Raw genomic sequence first — 15130 nt, forward strand, 5'->3', positions numbered from 1 at the left:
CATGTAGTAATGGTCCCAATTATTCTCAAGCTCCTTTGAATGATAAATTATCTATGTCTGTAGGCTCACTAGATGTATATTTGCAAGTTTTAATGATCAGGGTGAATCTGCACCCAGATGCTGATGTTTACATGAACAAAAATGCAAGGGATGGCTTCAACATTCTTTCTCCCAGACTGAGTGGCAATTTCCTGAGAAAGTCCTTGAGGTATAGCACCCAGGCTTGCACTGAGCTTAAATCAGCAAAAACAATAACTACTTATTGAACAACTTCTTTAAGAACAAGAAAAAGAACATGACTTGAACTTTAAGACTTCAAAATTAATCCTTACATATAGAGAGATTTTTATAAGTGTTAAACTTCTCTATCCCCACTCAGAAGGGGGAATTAATAACCTCTTCTGTTAATGACAGGCCAGCACAGTGTGTCGTGACTCAATGACACCCGTTCCCCTGGGAATGGGTATGGCTCTAGGATGGGGGTGGCCTCACCTGGTCGCCCTGGAACTGCCCCGGCAGCCGCCAGTAAAACGGCTCCGCGTGGACATGCTGTCTGACGGTCACGGCATCCAGGAGGACATCAGGGGCCTGGTGATACACCCCTCGGGTCGTGCCCCTGAGGTTACTCTGAGAAACCACACGCAGAAGGGGCTGATCTGAGCCCAGTGTGATCTAGTCAGAGAAGGGAGGAGAAATGCACTTTAGAACATGAACTAACTCCATACCTTTGATTTGCCAGATTCTACCACTGATTCACAGACAAGATAGTTTCAGTATTAAAACAGGAATAATAATAACTTTTCCTTTAAACCTGAACATCTGGGTTAAAATGAACTAAACATGTTTTAAGCTATGGCATTTAAGGTCGAACGGTTGCCACACGGCGATGACGACGTTCAGTTATATGGAGGAGGCTGCTGAGATGTGTTTATCATCTCTCCAATGAACACTCTGACAGATTAGCCAAAGAGCAACACAAGTGCTTTTAGTTCCAGCTCCATGTATTTCTTTGGACGGCAGAGGCAGAGTCTGATTCATAATGAACCCAAATTAGTTTCTCAGTATTTCTGATGCCAAAAAGTAGAATTTAATGTAAGTGTTTGACTGTTTCCCCTTAGCCCAATCTGACTCCCAACACAGAACATGGTAACTGCAAGCCTAACTTACTGGTGTCCTCACATAACCCTCCACCTCGGAGCAGAGCTGAGACAGCCCGAAGCAGAAGCACGGGGTGCACCCCAGAGGGTTGTCAGCATGGAGGGCGTAGGTGCCAGCTCGACACTCACTGCACTGAAGGCCAAGGACATTTTCCTAAAGGGGAAAAAATAGCAGACTCATTTTTACCTGAAAGAAAGAGAAACAATTTCTGAAGAAACAGAAACGAAATAAACCAAACCATAAACATAATTTTGGGTCAACAAACATCCCTGAACTATCTGTTGCTTAGGCAAGTTCCTTAACCTCTGTGAGGATCAGTTCTCTCAAAAACTCAGTGGGTGATTCCCAAACACAGCTGATGATCAGAATCATCTTGGAAGCTCTAGGAAAATACAAATTCCCTGATAAGAATGTCCTGGAGGGGGCGCCAGAGGGGACCTCTGGGAGGTCAACAGGTGACTGCTGATCAGTTTTGGAGAATGGGGAAAAGAACAGGAAGGGCTGTCAAGGAACATGTATAAAGGACACATGGACAAATCCAAAGGTGGGTAGGACTGAGGGTGGGAGATGGGAGTGGGTGGGGTGGGGGGAAAATGAAGACAACTGTACTTGAACAATAAAGAAAAATATTGTAAGAGAGAGAGGGAGTGAGAGAGAGAATGAACGAACCATGGACCTGGTGCCCCTTGCTCAAACCCTCTGCAATAAGAACTGCTATCATAAATGTGGGGAGCCAAAACTATTCCCTGATGTTTCCATTACTCCCAGGCATAGTGTGTGCACGAGTGTTCCCTTCCTCATCCCCAGTCCCCAGTCCCCAGTCAGCCCCTGCTGTCTGGCTTCCATCTCACCAGACTCAGGAAAGGGCCGGAGAAGGTAGACAGTGATCTCCTTACAACAAACTACAGTGGAAAAACTAATGGAAATATGTGGAATGCAACATGATGTTGAAATCTTCCCTTCTGAGAAAATAAGAAATATGATTTTCCTTTGGTCTGGCCAGCACCTACAAAAGAATAATTACTTAACAGCTCTAAAATCACAAATCTTCTTTAGCCCTGGGTTATCTGTTTTACCTGTATACCCAAGACAAACCTGCTGCCCAGCCAACTGGATCATATGATAGAAAACTCAGAGTGTTTCTCAATCAGTGCCACTGTCTGACACCTGTAATAATCAGTAAAAATTCCACTTAAAGGACCATCCATAGTTCTAGGACAGCACACACAGACTTATACTCAGACCTAGAAGGCAGTGTGAACACATTGTGAGATGCACCTGAAACCTAGCTGCTTGACTAAATAGTTAAATGCCGGAAAGTCAGAATGACGAGTGAGAGAGGAAGAAAGTGGAGCTCCGAGGACTGGTACCTTGCAAGAGCAGGCGCCAGTTTCCTGTGCACAGCTGCAAAGACCCTGTTCCTCCTCACAGGTGTCCACCAGCGTGCCTCTCAGGTCACAGTCACAGGCCACACAGTCTGGAAAGTCCCGGAAACCCAGGGAGCACTGGCCGCAGCTCTGGCCACCAAATGCAGGCTTACACTGGCAATGGCCAGTGAGCACATTGCACCGGTGACTGGTTGACCCTTCACCACTGCAATTGCAGGCCTGAGAGAAGAGAAAAAACTTAAATAAAAAAGCAGCTTTTACATTTCGTAATGTACACACATTGGGATGACAGGAAAACACTAAGGGTGCTGCTTTTTCCATTTTGATTCCTACAATCCATATTGGGTTTTAATACAGCTTATTCAACAGGTGGAAATCAAGCAAATAGGTAAGAGAAAAGGAACAAAACTTGCTACGGCAAAGGAATTCCCCGTCAGGAACACACAGAGGTGGCGGTGCGTACCTGGCATCCAAGCTCCAGGTCGTAGCCCCAGTATCCATCCTCGCATTCCTCACACCTTATGCCGAGAGTGTGAGGAGGACAGATGCAGGCCCCCGAGTGTGGGTCACACGAGTTCTGAGTGTGAGTGCAGTCACAGGCTACAGCAAAGACAGAGGGTGGTGTCACATGTCAGGACCACTGGTGCAAAGGAAGGGGTAAGAGTGGATGCTACAAGTGATTTCCTTTTATTAATAATCTAAACTGTTCTGGTCCCTAAAAAAGACCACATAACCCCCAGGACCCCTCTGTGTCTCATGGAAAGCGGTTGCTCCTTCCAGCCAAAAGGTGCTGCTGGGAGAGGGGTCATCCAGACGCCGTGGGAGAAACAGAGAAGAGACCAGGAAAAACCTGGAGGGGTGGGAAGAACAGTAAGAGCTGGTAGTTATCCAGCATTTTTTGTATGCCAAATGCTGTGTTAAAGACTACATACAGCCTTAAAAATAACTCCTGGTTGGAGATTATAATTAGCTTCTCCATTTTACAAATGAGGAAAGCGAAGCCAAGTAATTAATCTAAGCTCACACAATTAGGAGAACCTGACCAAAGCTTATGGATGTACTGAGAACAGGGAAACAGAGAAAAGGCATAAAATCCTGTAGGAGAAACAGGATTTCAGGCTACCAGGAGAAAAAGTAAAGGGACTTACTAGAGTTAGAGGTGAAGGTAGGGCTCAAGGAAATGTCTGTGGATTATGATAAAGTCTCAATAATTTATTTAAAAGCTTACCTGTACAGCCACCATCCTGGAACGCATAGAAGCCACGTGCACACCTGTCGCACCTTTTCCCAGATACACCTGGAATGCAGTGACACTGGCCTTCCTCCGTGCAGTCACCCGACATGGAGCCCAATAGGCTGCAGTTACAGGGCAGGCAGCCACGCCCTGTGTCCAGCCCATAATAGCCAAGCTGTTGCACAGAGGGACAGAATCATGGAAGCCAAAATATGGTATAACAAGTGACTGATGATATTAGAATGTTTTCCCAATCAAACATGGGATGTAGAATCATAAAGTGTTCGTGACATCATTCTACTCCTTTGTAAATGGAAAACATCCTCTAGATAGGGAGGCACAGCCCACACGAGCCGTGTCTTGGGCATCAGCTCTTTCTAGCAGTCACAAATTCATTTCCTTTGAACCAACGTTAAGATGTCAGTTACAAACACTGCTGACAAATACTTTAATTGTGTGCAAGGACCAGTAGGCCTCTTACCGAACACTGGTCACACCGCTGTCCAGTCACGTGTGGTTTGCAGGCGCACTGTCCGGTCTCACGATGGCAGGTGTCAGAGAGAGAGCCCCTCCCGTGGCATCCACAGGCTAACACACAGACAAAGACACTCTGTGTTCACTTCTGGGGGTGGTCCCCAAAGGAAAACTTGTAAACACTCATGTTCCAAGTCACAAAACAAAAAGAAATAAATACTCATATATTGCTTTGCAGTAACTGTAAATATTTAGTATTTTCCTGAAGAGTAAGCTGAAATAGGGTTGGTAGAAGAAACCATCACAGAGAAAATAAAACTACTGAAGCTATTAAAATAATAATTAGCAAACTAATTTCACCAATTTCATAAATTCCTTGTAATTTTTTCAATAACCCACCAATGTGTATCCATAATCTTCATCAAAAACATGCAGTGGAGATTTCAAAATCACTTTAGCCATTTGCTCTCACTCTAATTATGTCTATGTTTATTACTATTTTAAAGCTCAGTTATACCAATCTAGATAAATACTGTATTTCATAATTTAATGAAACATATTTTCTTGCTCTAATGAGTCATTTGTAGTTCCAATAGACTTACCTTCAGGCCAGACTTTTTGGTTTTATCTACAGTTATAATGTTGATGATTAAAGCCACATAATCCACCACCTTTTCAAAGTGATGCAGTTTAATGGGTCTGAGAAATGTTTAATTGATATCCATCCCACAGCTATCAGTGTGAACTTAATTAAAAATATATAATATTCTCACTGACACAATATCACCAACACTTGGACTCAGAAAACACTCCATTTCGGTCATGTGGTGCAATGGTGTAAAAGGAAAAAAAAGTGCAAATTATCTGCAGCTCGAGCACATGGTGCGGCAGCGCACTGCGGTGGGGGGCAGAGCGCTGGAAGGCGCTGGGAATGGGAGGCCAGAAGGAGTTCCGTCTCCTTGGCTGACGAAGCCCAAGCACTGGGCCCCTCTGTCACTGGAGGTGTTCTCTGGTGTAAGCGGAATGATGCTATCAGCTCCTGCAGAGGCCGGTGGAGTGCTGTGGGCTGCACTCACTGCTGCCCGTTCCTGCTCTGTCCATTCCTGCAGCCAAACATTGAACTCTCTACTAACTCTTTGTATCAGACATGTCTTTATGCTTCTTGTATTTCTGATGCTTTGACTTCTGGGGCCTTGCAGACTCTGGAGAGACTACCCTTCCCAGGACTTTTCAATTACTACAGAAAGTGAACAGCTACAACATCCCTCGTATGCAAACCGACCAATCCAGAGCCTTCTTTACTGGGATCTGACATCCCACTATCCACTTACCCTAATTACCCCAGGGCCATGCTTGAGACAAATAGGGGCAGCCCCTGTGCCCCAAAGCCTGCCGAAATTATTCAAACCAACTGATTCTAAACCAGTTTACCTTGCCTTGCCCTTCCGTTCCTGCAGAAACTTCTAGCCCACATTTTCCTTTCTGACCAACTGGGAACTCCCCTGGATGGCACCCCCCATGCTGGCATCTGTGAGAAACAAACTGTCTTCTCTATGGTAGTCATCTCCTGATCTCTTAGCCCTGCCATACCTAAACAATAATAAAACCTATGTTTTCAAACAATCCTCAGCCCTGCCTAGTGTAGCTTAGCAGACTGAGTGTGGGCTGTGAACCAAAGGGTCGCCAGTTTGATTCCCAGTCAGAGCACATGCCTGGGTTGCAGGCCAGGTCCCCAGTGGGGGCCACGTGAGAGGCAATCACACATTGATGTTTCTCTCCCTCTTTTTCTCCCTCCCTTCCCCTCTTTTGAAAAATAAATCAATAACATCTTTTTAAAAATTTCTCATTAAAATAATCATCAGCATTCAATCATTCTCCACTGCTTCCCATTGAAAACATCACACATACATATTCACACACACACACACCCTTAGCTTTCTCTCCAAGGTTCCATCTCCCTGACACTCCTATCCTCTCACTCTCTCCCTCCCTTCCCCTTCGCAGGCACTGTCCAGTGCCCTGTTGGCCCCTAAACAATGCCTCTTAAAGTCTCCAGGGACCTCCCAGGTGCAAATTCAGTGAGCAGATTTTCAGTCTTCAACTTTCCATGTCGCTCTATGGGATGGGACCCTGTATCACTCTCTCCCTCTTACCAAGCCTTGCAAGTGCCCACCCTTTTGTTTCTCCCTCTCGTTGTTTCCCTCTGTGCCTCACTCACAGCTTCCCCTTCCTCTGGGGAAAATTAAAATTCATTGTAAGTGTGATCGTCACAAAGCCTGTATCATCCTATGTGCTGGTCAGTTGGTGCCTGTCACATTGGAGGCAACATTTCATTTAACCTTTGCAACAAACTTAGGAGGAAAGCACTCCAGTTTTCTCTGTTTTTTTGGTATGGAATCTCAACCTTAAAAAGATATGTAACTTGCCATAGGTTACACAGCTTCTATATCCTTCTATAACAACAATTATAATAGCAATTAATAAAAATTGTTCACATTATAAATAATACTAATTTAAAATAGTAGCTCTCCACTATTTTCTCCAGCTATTTTACATATATTTTAATTATCCTAAGAACCCCACTTGACTCATTTTATATAATATTAGAGCCTGGCAGGGTGCCCACACCCTCTTCTCCCTCAGTGCCATTCTGCCCTGGATGATGGACCCACGCAACCGCTTCGGCTGCCATGCGAGACCTGGCACTTCTCCGGTTTCCATTTCCTCCGAGTCCCACACCCCTGACTATTCAAACTTCTTCCCAGAAACTCCATAAGATATCCCATATCAGTAATACTGGGATTTTTACCTGGCTTCACCTAATAAAATATGGCATTATGCTAGTGTGTAGAAGCGATCTCTGGGAAGCCCAGAAGAGGGACCCTGTTACAGATCTGGAAGGATTTCTAGTGAAATACCCAAAAACAGTTGAACAAATTCATCTCATGAAAGCTTGGGATGGAGAAGGAGGAGAAGAAAAAAGAACACACACTATAAATGCTCAGAAACTAGAGAGCCGGGACAGCATCAGTCCATAACCGACCCTGCTGCTGGGCTGAGAATTTGCACCCGGACCCCGATCCTGCCTGTCCTCGCCGCGCTCCCCACCTTCCATTTTACATCTTCCCTTTTGTCCTCAGTTCTGTCACTGTGGATGCACATGTTAAAGGCAAATGACTTTTTGCTACACAACAGAGAGCTTTGCAACCCAGGCATATGAATCCACTTCTTCAACATTGCCTCTATGTGATCTAAAATACAGATCAAGTATTTCTGAAAATTCAGCATCCTAATTGAGATGGGTTATAAAACATACACCAAATTTTAAAGACCCAGTATTAAAAAAGACAGCAAATATGTCATTAACACTTTAAAACTTGATTACATGATAAAATGATAATTTTTTATATATTTAGTTAAATAAAATACATTATTAAAATGTATTTCACCTGTTTCTTTTTACTTTTTAAAATGTGGTTATTGAACAATTTAAAGTTATATTTGTCTGACATTTCTGTTGGGCAACATTGATATAGAAAAATAAAAAAATAACAATAATGTTGATCACTAGCAATTATAATAACTACTATGTATTTAATTTCTAGACCTTTAAATTTGTTATCCCTTTGACTTCTCAGAAAGTCCTTAATATAGACATATGATTATGCCCATCTTATCTGTAAGGAAGTAGTGGCTCAGAGAGATTAATACATTTGCCCAAAGCCACACGGTGATCAGTAACCAGCGCTGGACTCCACCCTACAGTAGTCAGGCTCCAAAGCCTGGGAATTGCCCATGGTGCTTCTCCTCCACTCCACCGTGCAGAGTTCCCCAATGCACTTGAACCACACATTTCCAAGTCCTATCACAGTGCTTCCTACAGTGTGTGGGAAGTAACAGATATTTAATAGACAAGAAACAAACTATGAAATAGTTCCTCAAGGTTTGCAGTAAAGATGAAAAGAAATGACACGAGAGTTGTAAAAGTATTCCATGAGCTTTGAAGCTTCATAAAAACACAAGGTATCACAGGTAAGATGTGATAACCTGGCGAGGCAGCCACCCTGCTGAAGATCCTGCGGACTGGCCCAGGGCTGTGAAACCTGGTGGATCTCTCAGTGTGAGCCAGTAAAAATATCTTTCCTGTGACGCTAGCACCCTCTTGTGTCTCCATGTTACAATGGCATTGCAGGCCTTCTGCATTTACAGGAAATTATCCAAAAAATGTATAATTCACATTTTAAATCTTTCACTCTTTCAAAAACTGTACAAAAGTACCTATATTGGCCCTCAGGCCTTAATTCTTTCAACTGAAGCATAGGAAAATTTACTTTTCTCAGGTAGTGATTCTACCTGATCCATAATTTCAAGGACCTATGCAGACCCCTGCAGAGCAAGGTCGGGCCAGGCACAGACCACCGAAGACCTGCCATTTCCAGGGCTCAAGTGCCCTGATTTCCCACACCACATCTCGCCATCCTGGCTCCTTCGAGAAACCCCATAACAAACCTGACAGGCTTTGAGCACAACTTGCCTTCAACGCAGTCCCTGGGAGCAGTACCCTGTATTTTGTAAAGTCCTGCTTTTACCTCAAATGAAGGGTGCACCTTTTTTAGGTGAGTAACTATAAGGTAGATAAGGACGGCTCAGGTCTTGGGTCTGTACCCACCGTTAACACAAGAACCACTCAGGTGTGGTAAAAAGTGTGGTAAAAAGTACTGCAGCACTTTTTAACAGTTGTAAGTAAATGGACAGAGACTTCACATCCCATATACTCACTTCGGCAGTTCTTAGCGGTCACAGCATCCCCGTAGAACCCGTCAGCACACCTCTCACAGTGGGCGCCATCTGTGTTCCCAATGCACCTCAGACACTCTCCAGTGACGGAGTCACAGTGGCCGGCCTCCAAGGGGTCAACATTCCCGCTGCAGTTACAGGGAACACAGGATTCCCCAGGCACTGTCGGGTTTCCATAGTAACCATCAGCACATCTGCATAAAAGATGGAAAGAGGGATCCAGATAAATGCATTTCTCTAGACAGTACTCCACCACCCAGGGGTTCTCTGAATAGTCAATCAATCAGACTGACTCTTGTTATGTAAGATTTACTGTGGAAAAAATGTAACTCCAAGTTCACGCACTCACAGAGTTCCTTCATTCACTGAGAAGAATGAGGAGTGGTCCAAAATGAGCCATCAATCCAAGGGGATGTGCTGCTGGCCCCAGGCCAGCTGGACGCACATCCCAGCACTCAGGGATGTCACCCTGTCCTATGGACTGTAGCCAGAAGCGGCACGGAGACTTACATGTGATGCAGGAACAGACAACACAGGCTTGCAGGATCCAGAAGACAGCTATTAATCAAGCCATCCCCCCCTATGGAATTGCTCAGTGTAATGAGATATTTAAGTGTGTGAACAGTAAATACTGACTCCTTGCTGATTCCTATTGTTATTGATGAGAACACAGATTAGTTCAAGGAGCTCAAATGCTATTCTCAAGAACTTCTCAGGCAGTTTCAACATTAATTTTTAAATTGATATACTGGCTTTTCTCTATAATCATATGAAATAATAATTACATATCAAAACTCTGAAACCACACTTAACTACCTATTTAAAAATAAACACATAGAAATTATATTAAAGTAATTTTTTAGATGCAACTTTTGGAAAACAGCTAAGCAATGCAGTGTACCTCTCACACCAAGTCCCAGAGTATCCCGGGGCACACTGGTCACAGACCACTTCATCTGCGTCATCCAGGTGGCAGCTGGGGCTGAAGCTGTCAAAACATTAGAAGTGAACATAATTTTCCAGTGGAAGGTGTAGAATTTCTAAGTAGTTTAAGTGCTTAATTTCTACCACTCTTGTCCCTACAAACTTTCACTGGGTCCTCAATGCTTAGCCCAGAATCCAAGGCCCCTGGCCTCACAGCCCACCCCACAAAGGCACTGGACACTCTCTCTGCTCCCTGCTCCTGCTCACCTTTCAACACAGAGTGCACTTGTCCCCCTCTCAGCCTCGGTTCACCCAGCTGATCACCAATGCCCAGCTCAGCTGTCACCTCCTCCAGGAGGCCTGCTCTGAGTTCCTTTCCTTTGGGTTCCTTGGCACTGGTCTGCCCACCTCAGAGCCCAGGACACCTTTGCCAAGAGTGAGCTTGCTTACACACTTCAGCAATCATATTTCCCAAAAGACTCCCTCTGCTCATCAGGATCCCTTCATACTATTCCTGAGCCTTGGGGAGGCCTATGGACGGAGGTGTAGGGGTAGATGAGAGTCCCTCACAGTTTCAGCACGGTAGTCCTGATCATGTTTGTTTAATACACTGAAATCCCCATGGGGGAATTCTTTGGGTGAAGGTGGAGGAGGTACTAAAGGACAAACCAGAGAGAGAGAGGGAGAGAGAGAGGGAAAGGGAGTAGCTTGCAGGAAGCACAGGCCCAGCATGACACAGGAGGCCTTGCATGTGATCGTCCCCAGCACCTCCCCTCCCCCTGTGCTTCTGGACCATCCACATCCCTCAAACGGGACATGCTTGAGCTGTCACAACGCCTCTACACACTCAGTCCTCCTGCCTGGGATGCCCTGCTTTGCTGCCTCCAAATTCCTTCTCACCCTTCAAGTCTCAGACCAAGAGCTTCCACAGAGTCACTCTGGCAGCCTGGCAGGTTCCCACCACGCAGTGGACATTCCTCCACTGTGGCCCTGACCACACTATGGATTCCAGGGCGGGCAGACCTGGATGAACAGTTTGATACTCAGCATACCTACCACGATACCCAGTATATAGTAGACATACAATAAATATCTGTGGAATCAATGAAATGAATTCAGCCCTTTCAATGAGCTGAATACTTTGGTCATCATATAAAAAACCTTTAAGCCCAGGAGTATGTTTTATTCATCCCTGTATCCCCCTAAAGCTCCTATCCTAGTGGTAGGCACACAATATATACTTGTGAAAGAACTAATGACCAACCTTAGACCAAAAGAAAAAAGTATGCAAGTGTCCTTGCCATCACACAACTTTCCTTACACAATTTGATGCCCCAAACTTTCTTCTTTTTTTTTTTAAGAGAATCCAGTCCTCCATTTAAAATCCTTATTAGTTACCACTGGGCAAAATCCACACTCTTACTGCACACAGAGTTGTCCCAAGGGCATCAGTTCACATCTGCACGGAAATTCTGGCCACATCAGGCAAAGGCCAGGCTTACTTGTTGGAGGCTGAGGAGAGGGGGCAGGCACACAGCTGGCAGTCCCCAGGCGTCCCTCGGACAGGCAGCCCATAGAAGCCGGGCAGGCACTGCTCACAGTGGTCCCCGGTGGTGTTGTGTTCACACGCCTAGGACACATGCATGAAAAGAAGACTCAGCTCTGGGTTCTGTCCAGGATTCTCAGAATCATCTAAAAACAGCTTGAGGTACAAGTGAAAAAAAAAAAGACAAAACACTAAGTCATCGAACTCTTATGAAAGGAGGGGTTGCCTGTTGCCAGATTAACCAGTAAAATTTTTAATTTGTGTAAATGGAAGCATAAGAGCTTTCATGTCTGACCACCTCAGAGTAGCCAGCACCATTCTTGCCCTTTTGTAGGAAACAATGAGAGAACAGGGACAAAATCTATCAAGTAACAGCTTTCAGGCCCTGATCAACAGCAGGTGCTGGCCTGTGACTGGGAGAACCGGGTCGGAGGATGAGGCCTCCGGCCACAGGGCCTTCTGCCTGTGGACACTTCCAGGCAGAGTGGGGGTTCTTGCTGAGTTGAAGAGACAGAGGTCAGAATTTGGGGAGTTGGAACCTGCTGGAATTTGGGCAGAGGGCTGGAACTTCTGAGAACAAGAATTCCAGAAATCTACACAGGCGATGCCTTCAAATAGCTACTGAATACTAAGCTGCTTATGTGTGGAATACAATTCTTGAGGCCAAAGAAAGAAAGGTGGCCTATAAGCTGAAAAACTCAGAACTTACACAGAGCTCTGAGACATGAGAATTCTAAGCAGTGAGTGTGGGGAGACCCTGGCCAAACACCCAGCCCGTTCTCTAGAGACCCCAGAAGGAAAAATAGTTCCTAGGAGTGCTATACCGTCCATAGAGTAAAGGCTATAAAAGAACCACCCCAACAAAATTTTTAAGTGAAACCTTGAAACAATCATGCTAAACTACAATAACTGCCAACCAGAACAAATCTCCAAGTCCTTTAAGGAAGTGGGGGTGGGTGGGGTGGGGGCAGTAGTGGTGGAAAAATGGAGACAATGTATTTGAACATTAATTTTAAAAATGACTAAAAAACTCCAAAAAAGAAAGCAACAAAATCTAAAAACTCAGCAATATAATAATATTCACTGAACAATATTCATCACAGAATCAAAAACTACTGGATATGCTTAGATTGGCCAAATCTGGGAAAATTTGAAGTTCATGAGCCTAGACAGAAAACAAGCAGGTAGATAAATAGACATGGGGAGGAGAGAGAGTTCTTGCTCACAGAAGAATGCTGTGTGCCAACTGATAAGAATTGGGGGGACGAGAGATGGAGAACCCTCCTTTTACAAGCATCAGCATAAGTACCATTTGGGTGAGAATCATCAATGACCACAAAATCCAAGGGGAATTTTGATGAAGAATAATAGTATACTCGCATGGTTTTAAGATCTCCCTTAGATTGCGTATTAATTACTAAAGAAAAGAATAGTGAGTACGTACTGGGGAAGTTGACCAACACCTGGCCTGTGTGATCAGAACTAACATCACCACCTGGGAGGACTGGTGGACATTGGGGGTCTCCATGTGCCATGCTCTGCGACATACACACTAATGACGTGTTCTGGCTGGAAAGGTATAATCTGCATCTACTCATGAGAAATTAAGAGAAGGACCCCAAAGGTGAGGCCTAATTTTTTGCAAAATGATTATGTCTTTCAAGATATCAGTGTCATATAAGACAAAGAAAGGTTGAGGAAATACTTTGAATTAAAGGAGACTAAAGAGACATGGCAAGAAAATGCAATACCTGATCCTAGGTGGAGGCCTGTAATTGAGGGGAGAAATGCTATAAAGGATGTAATTGAGTCAGTTAAACATTTAAACATAGATGGTAGATTAGAAAAAGGAGAGTATTAAATCTACTGCACTTGATAATTATACTATGATTACATAAGAGAATGTCCTTATTCTGGAGACACTGAAATGTTCAGAGATAAATGGACATAATGTATGCAACTTACTCTCAAATAGTTTAGGAAAAATTATGATTAGATAGGTAAATAATAAAAATAATAAAGTAATGGTATAATGTTAACAACGGGTGAATCTGGGTAAATGGTGGGTGTTCTAAGTACTATTCTTATTCCTGTAACCTTTGCACAAGTTATTTCCAAATAAAGTATTTTTTAATTAGAGACAATAACTACTTGATGTGAGAAAAAGAAAAAATAATGTGATCCATAACCAGGAGAAAAATCTAAAGTGTGGGCAGAGAAAACAGACATAATATACAGAGAATTATATAAATCACAATTATACTGACTTCTCATTTGAAACACTGCAAGCCATAAGCAAACAGAACAACTTTCAAGCACTGAAAAAAATATCTGTAAAAACATTTTATCAGTGAAGGTAAAGAAAGCCTTTTTCAGGGACTTCTGGTCAAGATGGAGGTATAGGTAAACATGCTTCACCTCCTTACACAACGATAGCAAAGATTACAACTAGACTACAAAATAAATATAACCCAGACTCATCAGAAATATGAGCTGTATGGAAGTCCAAGAACCAAGGATTTAAAGAAGCCACATTCATTCAGATGGGTAGGAGGGGTGGAGACACAGAGATGCGTGGAGAAGCGCGGAGATGTGGAGTGGTGTAGAAAGGCAGGAAAACGTGGAATGGGCAGTCCCACATCCATGTGTGGTAAATAGAAATCAAGAGGGATTCCTTGGGAGCAAGGGATCACAGCTCCAGAACAGACCACCCAGCCCAGGGTTCTAGTGCCAGGAAGGTAAGTCCCCCATAACTTCTGGCTATAAAAACCAGTAGGGCTTAGGGAGGTGGGAGAAACTGCAGGATTCTCAGGAGACTCCTCTTGAACAGCCAGCAATGGACATGGACTTAGGACTTAAACAGACTCACCCCCTCTTGGATTCAGCACCAGGGCAATAGCTGGAAGGGCACCAGTGGTATACAGGAAGAAATTGAAGTGGCTGGCAACAAGGTGAGTGCCAGGAGACAGCTTCCCTCTGGGCAAAACTCCAGAGGCCAGGCAGTGGCATTGTCTCCTCTCTGAGCCCTTTCCCCCCAACTCATAGAGCCACAGAATGGTGACATGGGTTGCCACACCCTGGTGATTACCCAAAGCTTTGCAATGTACAACTTACAGGTGTGCTTTTCTACAACAGGCCACAGTACGAAGTCAGGGAGTCAAAGCAGTTCTATCTAATACACAGAAACAAATACAGATAGGCTGCCAAATTGAGGAGACAAAGAAATATGGGCCAAATGAAGAACAGAACAAAACTCCAGAAAAAGAACTAAACAAACTGGAGATAAGCAACCTGTGAGACACAGAGTTCAAAACACTGGTTATCAGGATGCTCAAGGAATACTATAAAAAGACTCAGGCAGAAATGAAGGTTACATTAAGTGAAATAAAGAAAACTCTACAGGGAACCAACAGTGGAAGGGATGAAGCCAAGACTCAAATCAACAATTTAGAACATAAGGGAAAAAAGCATTCAATCAGAACAACAAGAAAAAGAAAGAATTCAGAAAAACAAGGACAGACTAAGGAGCCTCTAGGATATCTCCAAACATACCAATATCTGAATCATAGGGGTGCCAGAAGAAGAGGAAGAGCAAAAAATCAAAAACTT

At 44.0% G+C, this 15130-nt stretch overlaps 1 protein-coding gene across 1 annotated transcript in view; it reads right to left on the reverse strand.

Annotated features, from left to right (window-relative positions):
* The window catches only part of LAMA1 (laminin subunit alpha 1), a 156899-nt gene that overhangs the window by 65574 nt on the left and 76195 nt on the right, over positions 1 to 15130 (reverse strand). Inside the window, exons 17-25 of the mRNA XM_036009299.1 lie at positions 11478 to 11605; positions 9953 to 10039; positions 9034 to 9245; positions 4262 to 4368; positions 3775 to 3955; positions 3010 to 3146; positions 2529 to 2765; positions 1168 to 1311; positions 493 to 672 (exon numbers count right to left, since the gene is read on the reverse strand). Of these exons, the coding sequence (XP_035865192.1) occupies positions 493 to 672; positions 1168 to 1311; positions 2529 to 2765; positions 3010 to 3146; positions 3775 to 3955; positions 4262 to 4368; positions 9034 to 9245; positions 9953 to 10039; positions 11478 to 11605 (1413 nt within the window). The remainder of the gene's footprint in view (positions 1 to 492; positions 673 to 1167; positions 1312 to 2528; positions 2766 to 3009; positions 3147 to 3774; positions 3956 to 4261; positions 4369 to 9033; positions 9246 to 9952; positions 10040 to 11477; positions 11606 to 15130) is intronic.

This window comes from Phyllostomus discolor, chromosome 9 (assembly GCF_004126475.2).
Source record: "Phyllostomus discolor isolate MPI-MPIP mPhyDis1 chromosome 9, mPhyDis1.pri.v3, whole genome shotgun sequence".
NCBI classification, from domain to species: Eukaryota; Metazoa; Chordata; class Mammalia; order Chiroptera; family Phyllostomidae; genus Phyllostomus; species Phyllostomus discolor.